Source organism: Oncorhynchus mykiss, unplaced genomic scaffold (genome assembly GCF_013265735.2).
Source record: "Oncorhynchus mykiss isolate Arlee unplaced genomic scaffold, USDA_OmykA_1.1 un_scaffold_189, whole genome shotgun sequence".
NCBI lineage: Eukaryota > Metazoa > Chordata > Actinopteri > Salmoniformes > Salmonidae > Oncorhynchus > Oncorhynchus mykiss.
This window is the reverse complement of record NW_023493675.1, coordinates 740,007-750,241: the sequence shown is the minus strand read 5'-3', so window position 1 is coordinate 750,241 and position 10,235 is coordinate 740,007. Positions and strand designations below refer to the sequence as shown.

At 40.7% G+C, this 10,235-nt stretch overlaps 1 protein-coding gene across 2 annotated transcripts; it reads right to left on the bottom strand.

The window, feature by feature from the left end:
* Positions 1 to 1,920: 1,920 nt before the first annotated feature.
* On the bottom strand, positions 1,921 to 9,174 carry LOC118947689 (piggyBac transposable element-derived protein 4-like). 2 transcript variants are annotated; one of them, XM_036972668.1, is made up of 6 exons: positions 9,032 to 9,174; positions 8,652 to 8,999; positions 7,610 to 7,707; positions 7,301 to 7,478; positions 6,077 to 6,140; positions 1,921 to 4,041 (listed from the first exon to the last, which is right to left on the bottom strand). In XM_036972668.1, the coding sequence occupies exons 2-6, from the start codon at positions 8,887 to 8,889 to the stop codon at positions 2,328 to 2,330; spliced, it is 2,292 nt and encodes a 763-aa protein (XP_036828563.1). In that variant the 5' UTR covers positions 8,890 to 8,999; positions 9,032 to 9,174; the 3' UTR covers positions 1,921 to 2,327. The 2 variants fall into 2 exon arrangements, with proteins under 2 accessions (XP_036828563.1, XP_036828562.1); XM_036972667.1 differs by having other exon boundaries at positions 8,652 to 9,162.
* Positions 9,175 to 10,235: the final 1,061 nt, after the last annotated feature.

The following is a 10,235-nucleotide window of genomic DNA, read 5'->3' as shown; positions in this document are numbered from 1 at the left end:
CTTGAGTGGCCCAGCCAGAGCCCGGACTTAAACCTGATCGAACATCTCTGGAGAGACCTGAGAATAGCTGTGCAGCAACATTCCCAATCCAACCTGACAGAGTTTGAGAGGATCTGCAGAGTAGAATGGGAGAAGCTTGTGTTGTCATACCCAAGAAGGCTTGAGGCTGTAATCACTGCCAAACGTGCTTCAACAAAGTACAGAGTAAAGGGTCTGACGTCGGTGTAACGTAACAAAATCTGGATTTCCGAATGCTGTCCTCTCCAAATGTAGCTGTATTTTATTGGTTGGAATTGTTTTAAGATGGCCATACTGTGGATTATTTAGCTGTTTGATGTTTAATTCTAGGACCCCTTTAGGTATAAATATATATATATATATATATGTGTAATACCAGTCAAAAGTTTGGACCCTTCAAAACCTTAGTCCTTAAAAAAAAAGAAAAATCCAGTTATAAACGTGTTTTCAATGCATTTCTATGGGCAATATTAGTAAAGCCCAAATTCAATATTTAATTTATTTATTTATATATATATACAGTACCAGTCAAAAGTTTGGAAACACCTACTCATTCCAGACATTTTATTTTATAGAATCATGTAGTAACAAAAAAAGTGTTAAACAAATCTAAATATATTGTATGTTTGAGTCTTCAAAGTAGCCACCCTTTGCCTTGATGACAGCTTTGCACTCTTGGTAATGTAGAGAAAAGTTAAAATAAAGAAAAACCCTGCAATGAGTTGGTGTGTCCAAACTTCTGACTGGTACTGAATATATATTTATATAGATATATTTAAATCAAATATTGAATTTGGGCTTTACTAATATTGCCCATAGAAATGCATTGAAAAACACATTTAATAACTGGAAAAAAATACATATATTTGTTTTACGTAATACGGTTTTGAAGTGTCTGTCCTATATCTAGGCAATATAAGAAAGCTCAGGTAATATTTTATATTGTTTTACATATATTTAACCCCTTATTTTTGGGGGCACAAAACTACCTCCGTACTTCCATGTGTGTGTATAGGTTACCTTCAAATGAGTTCCGATGATCAACATAGAGAACATACTTTCACAACCCTCCCAAACCTCTCTACAACATCCCCAACAAACACCTTCACAACCCTCCCAAACCTCTCTACAACATCCCCAAACACCTCCACAACCCTCACAAACGTCTCTACAACATCCTGACATCTGAAGATATCAGTGGTCACTCTTCATCAAGAGCAGGTATGATGAATCTCTCATCTCAGACATTACAACTAATGTGCTGTGAGATTAAATGCTGTAATGTTGGAGGAAATCAATTGTAACTGTTCATGCAATGGACAAATCTTTCTCTCTCTAGATTATCCTCCATTAGACTGTCCTGGTGCAAGACAGAGTCAGAGTGCTGGTAATTTTCATGTCTACTGATTTCAATGGTGTCAGAAGTCTCAGAAGTGATGCGTAAGCACCAGATTTAGCCAACAGCTCATTTATATCTGTCCAAGGGAAGATTTGAGGCCATCTAGATGTGTCTCTCTGAGGCCCACCGGAAGTGATGCAACATTTGAGGTTTTGTAGAGAGCTGCTGCTGACACCATGTCCTCTGTTGCTATGGTTACTCTGATCACTTTCTTACTCATAGTCTCTCCTTTATTATGTATCTTCTCTGTCTGTCAGCTGACAGACCCTACCAACCAACTGACCTAACCTTTCAACCTACCTTATTAAAAACCTCTTTGGGTTACTTTGTGCAATTTCCACCTGAAGACATACCCTAATCTAACTGCCTGTAGCTCTGGCCCAGAAGCAAGGATATGCATAGTCTTGGTACCATTTGAAAGAAAACACTGACGTTTGTGTAAATGTGAATTGAATGCAGGAGAATATAACACCATAGATCTGGTAGAAGAAAATACAAGGAAATAAACATACGTTTTCTGTTTTTATTGTTGCTGCATCATCTTTCAACTGAAACAAGAACATCCAAACATACAGATAGGATGCTGGGGGTGGTTTGAATGGAGAACATAAGATGGCAACAGTATTTGAAAAAAGTTTCAGAAAGATATCTTCAGGAATGAGTGAGCTACATGACATTGAGTATATAGTCACCTAGGTGTCCCACACATGTTGCCCAAATGTACCCAAGTGGCCGAATTGGTACAATGATACATTTTGAAGTAAATTACTATATACAAAACACTTGAATGCCATTCTAACATACCCCCCCCCCCAAAAATATGAACATTTGAAAAAATGTCAAATAACAAGGGTAACTATTTACGCACATTCAATGTATAATGTACAATATTGTGAAGACCCTCAGTCCTCTACACAATATTGTTCTTCTGATGCCATGCCCAATAGCAGTCTCTTTCTGCTGTAAAGCAGAGGGTTACTGAACAGCTGGTGCAGATAATGGGGCATTTCATGTGACACAGAAAACAATAACGTCTCCCTACTGTGCCCTTTTTGCCCCGAGGCACATTCATGTCTGCAGAGATGAATCTGGGCAGGTGAACACTACTAGTTGGAGCAGAGGGGACAGACGTAGAGGGGACAGAAGGTGCTACAGTGGACTTGCTGTAGCTAGCAAGCTCCTGGATGAGCAGCTCTCTGAAGGCTAGCTGTGAGATGGGGGGCTGTCCACAGCTCTTAGCCATTTCCTTCTGGAGGATGAAGGCATTCACCACAGCAATGTCAATGAAATGATAGAAAAATGTCTTGTACCATTTCATTGTCTTGTGGAGAACATTGTAGTATCCTATCAGCGCATCTGACAGGTCCACACCTCCCATGCTCTTGTTGTAGTCCTTGATGGCTGCAGGAATGGGGACATTTTTGGTGGTCCATGCCCCTGTAGCGTCCTTCACACGCCTGACGACGTGATCACCACTGAAGGACTTGTGGATAGTGGAGCACAGTGCCACCTCTCTGGTGTCCATCCACTTCACAAACAGCAGGCCATCTTCACGGATCCATCTCATGGTACCCCGCTCAGCCTGCTTAGGCATGTCGTTCACCCTGGTTTTCGGAAAGCCCACTCTGTTGGTCTGAATGGTGCCACAGGCCCACATCTCCAGCTTCCTCAGGTCTGTGAACAGGGTAGGGCTTGTGTAAAAGTTATTCACAAACAGTTTGTAGCCCTTCCCTAGCAGCTGAAAATCTAATAACTGCATAACGGAGTCATAGCTAAGTCTCTTACCGGTCGCACAACTGTTCTTCCCCTCATAGATAAAAAAATTGCATGTGTATGCACACGCAGAATCGGCCAAAACAAACAGTTTGTAACCCCATTTAGTCGGTTTGTTATGCATGTAGTGTTTTAGGCCATTTCTGGCCTTTGAGGCTACCATCCTCTCATCTATGGAAAGGTTCTGGGCAGGCTGAAAATAGGTTTTGCAGGCCTCAATGATGTCGAGGTAGAGAGGTTTAATTTTGCAGAGCTTATCAAACCTCGCCGTGCCTCGCTTCGTCTCGTTGTCCTTATCAACTTCTGGGTCACTGATATGAAGCGCCCCTGAGATTGTCAGAAACCTTTTGCATGATATGACAGTGGATGGGAAAGGCAGTTGATAGAGGGGAGCAGTTTTCCAGTAGTCCTTCAGGGTTTTTAGCTTCACAACACCCATGTACATGACCATAGACATGAAACAAAAAAGATCTGACCTGGAAATGGGCTTCCATGTCTCTTTCTTGCCTTCCTGCTTCTTAGCTCCGTACTTATTAGTGTTCAACACCAGGGAATCAACAACTGCCGAGGTGAAAAACAGCTGAAAAAGTTGCATGGGGCTGTACTTAGAGGTCATGGCCAGCTGAGGACCTGGTGGCCTCTTTGGTCTGAAAATTGGAGGCGGTGGGGCCACATCCTCCTCCAGCACAGAGTGCCAACGACCCTCCTCCGCACTGCCAGCAGGTTCCACACTTTCCTTCCTCCGCTTCTTTGTCACCGGCTCCACACCTCTTGATGGCCGGGCAGATGGACCAGCTTCAGTGGGGGATTTGCACCTTGGCAGTATGGGCTCCCAATCAGAATCGCTGGGACTGTGAAATAAAGACACAGATTATATATAGAGTAAGTAAACATCCACTAAGGTGAGGTGTTGTATTTTATCTAAACATGGAATGGACATGTAAAAATATATGTAATATATACAGACACACAGATACACCCACAATGTAGAGCAATGTTTACTTTATACATATGTGTACTTTATATTTCATGTCCTAGTCATATTTTTATATATGGCAAAATATATATATATATATATATATATCTCAAACAACTCAAATGAATAATATTTAATATTATTCATTTCAAACAACGTTACTCACCAATCCAACACAGAATCTTCTCCATTTAGAGTGAAAAGAATAGTCACTGTCTGGTCTGACTCATCTTGTAGTAATTCACTCTCACTATCTCTATCAATCTCGTCAATGATATCGTGTAGATCTGTATACTTTGTCTTTGATTTTAAAGATTTACTTGCCATAATTCTTCTCTGAAATGCTGCACGTAACCAGCGTGGCCTCGTAGAGTTTTCAATGGCGAATGGTTGTGTCTATACGCTTGAGTTTCCCACAAACGATAGTCTTCCTGGATAGAACCATCACATGTTGTCGTTTACCTGAGCTCATTGGCTATCTACCCAGCTAGATTTCAAGACGATCAGTGGTCATTGGCCTTTCTCGCTGGCTCAGCTTAAACCCCGATGGCCTAACAGGAAGGCCTTCGCTGAGAGGGACAAACGGCTGAAACAAACGCAAACTGGAGACTTTAAATCGGAGACACCGTGCTAAGGAGAGGCCAGAGCTGACCGAAGGTCAACGTGTGTGGATTACAAACTCAAAGACACCAGCAATAGTGCTAAGGAAAGCGGATGCCCCACGCTCCTATGTGGTGGACACAGGCTCAGAAGAGGTACGAAGGAACAAAGCACACCTCAGAGCTCTTCCAGATCTACCAGCCACACAGACTGAGGCCACAGAAAATGCACAAAAAGAGGGTGAAGGAGAGAGAATGCTCAGAGCCAAAAGCGCACCCAGAAAGGGATGTGAAGCCACCAGTGGCTGAAAGACTATGTTACGTGGAGAAAACATACTGCTGGGGAACATACCCAGCAAAAAGAGACTGTACCTAAGTTAATGTTCATACTGTGTGATTGAATGCTTTCATACGGTTTCAGGATGGGAATTAGCATGTTAGAGAATAATACTGGTTTCCAAATTGCATTTCAGTTATGCTTCAGTGATTATGCATGTTGAGTTCTTGTTCATGGGAGAGGGGAAGATGTAGTAGGATGTCCCTTGGGGGTAGCCGTACCTATGTAGGACATGCGAGGGTTAGGTTAATAAACAGGCTGGAGCTAGAACCTCGTTGTCGCGCGTCCTTATTTTAGATCATACTACAGTTTGACATGTTTCTACAAACTTTATTTTTACTTTAAAAAAAAATTGGTCTGGACTTTGTGCCCGCACCTTGTGCATTCGGATTACTGGACTAAACGTGCGAACAAAAAGGGGTTTTTTTGGTCATAAAGAGGGACATTATCGAACAAAACAAACATTTATTGTTTAACATGGAGACCTGGGAGTGACACCAGATGATCAGAGGTAAGTGATTCATTTTAAATCGCTATTTCTGACTTTTGTGACACCTCTCCTTGGTTGGAAAATGGCTGTATGGTTCTGTGGCTAGGGGCTGACCTAACAATTGTTTGGCGTGCTTTCGCCGTAAAGCCTATTTGAAACAGGACAATATGGCTGGATTTAAAGTGGTGTATAATACTTGTATGTTTGAGGAATTTTAATTATGGGATTTCTGTTGTTTTTAATCTGGCGCCCTGCAATTACACTGGCTGTTGTCGAGGTGGGACGCACTTGTACCAGAGAGGTTAACAAGAAATTTGTGGAGTGGTTGAAAAACGAGTTAAGGACTCCAAACTAAGTGTATGTAAACTTTGACTGTATGTGTGTGTGTGTATGTATGTGTGTGTGTGTGTGTGTATATATAAATAAATATGCAACCATTTAAACAACTGCATTAGCATGAGAAGTAAAAACTTGTTTTACTTACTCAAAACTCTGGTCACTCGCAGAGTCCTCATCCATTCCTTCTGTGTCACTCTGTTGGTCAATTTCTGCAATAATATCATCAAAATGATTATACTTGGACTGAGATTTAGCTTTTCCACTCTTAGTAACCATGTTTAACTTTTTCAGACTTGAGAAGTCTGTAGAAGAGAACGAACTGCTGTGAAACGTAAACTACCGTGCATCTGGTTTCCTTTCACCAGAGAATGAACTCTGTTGTGCACAGCTCTAGCATGATGCCTGTTTGTCCTACAAACGGCGTTCACATACTGCTGGAAATCCCAGCTCATTGGCTATCTAGCTAGGTTTCAAAACGATAGGTGGTCATTGGTCCAATAACCTTCATGGGCTAATTCAGGTCTTGTATAGCCAATACGTAATGTAGAATTATGAAACATGTTTGGTTGCCTTCTAGAGTGTCTGAGGATTGCACAGAAACTGAACTTGACCGTGTTAAGCTATGTTTGATTGCTAACAAAATTTGATTTCATAAAATTGTTTTGTTGCAAGTTGAAAGAGTCGGAATTCATGCAGAATACTGTTTACAACACGGATCGTGTTAGGATATACATGTCCTTTTGTCAATTAAAATACCATTACATTTATCATAAATACAGTGTAGACATTGCTAATGTTGTAGCGGAAAATGGCTGATTATCTACATAGAGGCCCATTATTATCTACAGAGGCCCATTATCAGCAACCATCAGTCCTGTGTTCCAATGGCACGTTGTGTTAGCTAATCCAAGTTTATCATTTTAAAATGCGAATCGAACATTAGAAAACGCTTTTGCAATTATGTTAGCACAGCTGAAAACTGTTGTTCTGATTAAAGAAGCAATAAAACTGGCCTCCTGTAGACTAGTTGAGTATCTGGAGCATCAGCATTTGTGGCTTTGATTGTCGATGTTATTTTAATGGACCCAAAAAATTATTTTCTTTCAAAAACAAGGACATTTCTAAGTGACCCCAAACTTTTCAACGGGAGTGTATATATAGAAATACATGTTTAAAATTTGCACCAATCGATTGGTGAAAAGAACAGGTGGCTAAGTCAAACAAAATTTTTATTAGTCGGGGACAGCCCCACTGGTAAAAGATACTAGTCCATCTTCATGTCAACTAACAGAACTCTGCTGGTTGTCCTGGTAACAGATACCAGTGGGAAGATCATTTATTTTTGTTCAAACTAAACTACAGCACTTACTTTGATGAGTCAAATCTGATCCTTTCTTCTCTTCTCCTCCTCTCACAGTTCCACTCAGCCCCGTTGTTTTCCTGCAGTCCACCAGCAGCACAGACAACCTCTTCCTACCCATCAGTAAGGTACTACCGGGAGAGGCACGAAACGGGGACTCCGGGAGGGAGGAGGGGCTAGCGTTGTCCTGGTAACCATAAAGAGGGGACACAGACGCATATCATTATGGATGCTGAAGTCACTGTTGAAAAAGTGCTTTACAGAAGCCCAGACCAGACCCTGAGAGCAAGCTGTATGCTAGACCAGACCAAGCTGTACCATCTGGTGTTCTGATCTGGAGAGACTCTTCTCTACTTCATCAGCATCAGGATGTTGTTGAGGCTCCCCAGAGGATCCACAATAGTCATGTCTGTCTCCTGTGTGAATGAGAACATCAAAAATATGGTAAACTTATCAACTTCTATTGCAATCGCAGAGTCTTACAGGAGGAATGAATACATATCTAAAAGGGGACTAAATTAGCCACTTTAATTGTGTGTTTTTATATATTTGTGATCAGTGGTGTAAAGTACTTAAGTAAAAATACTTTAAAGTACTATTTAAGTAGCTTTCCGGGGAATCTGTACTTTACTATTTTTGACTAATTGTACTTTTACTTCACTACATACATAAAGAAAATGTACTTTTTACTCCATACATTTCCCTGACACCCAAAAGTACTCATTACATTTCGAAGGCTTAGCAGGACAGGAAAACGGTCCAATTCACTCACTAATCAAGAGAACATCCCTGGTAATTATTACTGGCTCTGATCTGGCGGACTCACTAAACACACGTTTCAATTGTAGATTGTCAGAGAGTTGGAGTGTGTCCCTGGCTATCCGTCAATAAAATAAAAACAAACAAGAAAATGGCACCATCTGGTTTGCTTAATATAAGGAATTTGAAATTATTTATATACTTTTGATACTTCAGTATATTTTAACTTTTACTCAAGTAGTATTTTACTGGGTGGCTCACTTTTACTTGGGTACTTTTCCCACCACTGTGATGCAAATGTAAAAGGGCCGCTCCACAAAATGGGGGCATTTTGCGTCCACTTGATATTTTAAGTAGAAATGCACTGTATATTATATTTTAAAACCCGGCTATACTAGAATAAGTGCACTTTAATATAGACCACATAGAGAATTCAATAAATCAATTTTTGAAGTTCCAAAAATATATGTACCGATGGCAGATTGCCCCTTAATAAACAATTCCTACAGTACTGAACAACATATTCAAGTGTAGAACTTCAGGATAATGCCCCTTTAAAAACAACTGCATAGTTTGTGCCCGTTTTTAAGACAGTACTCACTGGTGGTAATCGGATCTTCAGTCTCATTTTTCACTCCCAAAACGTCTTCCTCTTTTATTGAGATATCCTCCTCTTTTACTCCAAAAGGGTCTTCCTCCTCTTTCAATTTTACGGCATCTTCCTCCTTTTTGATTCTGAAAGCTTCTACCTCTTTTTCCACTTTGACAACCTCGTTCCCATATTCCTCTTTCACTGTAATATCATCCTCTTGTTTCAATGTGATAGCCTCCTTATTCATTCTTCAAGCTTCTTTGCCTCCTTTCACCAGTTTCTTTCTCCGTCTAGATTAGTGAGTTTATGCTCCGGGAGATTAGCCTAGTGCAGTATCAATGTAACACATTTGCTAATTTAACAAGCAAATTACGTTTAAATGAACCAATAGATATGTAAACAGAATTATGTTGAAAACACTAAGAGTAATATACACAAGATTGGTCTAAAGAGCTCCAATGTTTCGGTTTTAGGTATGCTAGCAAAGCACAGCGTGGTTAAATCAGAAGCCTTTTGTCGCGGTTGAAGAAGCCTCCTGTCCCGTCCACTAGATTATACGTCACGCAAGAAGCATCACCTGAAAAATTCATATCGCCATCTGCTGACTGGAGTGGGTAACGCAGACTGGAAAATATGAACTACAATGTTCAGTCTGGCAAGCAATGTCATAAGAAGTCATTTAATAATAACCAGATGTTATGTTCTTACTTCTTACAGCCAATACTTTCCTCCAGGATTGGCTTGCCTATTAGGCAGGATTAGGTATGTATATAGACTCTTTTTTTTCTACTGTGTTATTGACTTGTTAATTGTTTACTCCATGTGTAACTCTGTGTTGTCTGTTCCCACTGCTATGCTTTATCTTGGCCAGGTCGCAGTTGTAAATGAGAACTTGTTCTCAACTAGCCGACCTGGTTAAATAAAGGTGAAAAAAATAAATTAAAAAAAGGTGACAGATAGAATAGGGTGGCAAACTCTGAGCTAAATTGACCAAGGCTCATCGCGAACAACACATAACACTTCCTATGGTGGCATATGGGCTATTTAGGCGAGTGTTGGTGTCTCCCATCTCCACAGAGGAACTCTATATCTCTGTCAGAGTGACCATCAAGTTCTTGGTATCCTCCCAGACCAAGGCCTTTCTCCCCTGATTGCGCAGTTTGGCCAGGCGGCCAGCTCTAGGAAGAGCCTTGGTGGTTCCAAACTTTTCCTTTTAAGAACGATGGTAGCCACTGTGTTCTTTGGGAACTTCAATGCTGCATATTTTTTGTTGTTGTCTCCCTTCCCCATATCTGTGCCGGCGCTCTACGGACAATTCCTTCGACTTCATGGCTTGGTTTTTGCTCTGACTTGCGCTGTAAACTGTGGGACCTTATATAGACAGGTGTGTGCCTTTCCAAATCATGTCCAATCAACTGAATTTACCACAGGTGGACTCCAATGAAGTTCTAGAAACATCTCAAGGATGATCAATGGAATCAAGATGCACCTGAGCTCAATTTCGATTCTCATAGCAAAGGGTCTGAATACTTATGTAAATAAGTTATTTCTGTTTAAAAATACATATACATTTGTAATACTTTCTAAAGGCAC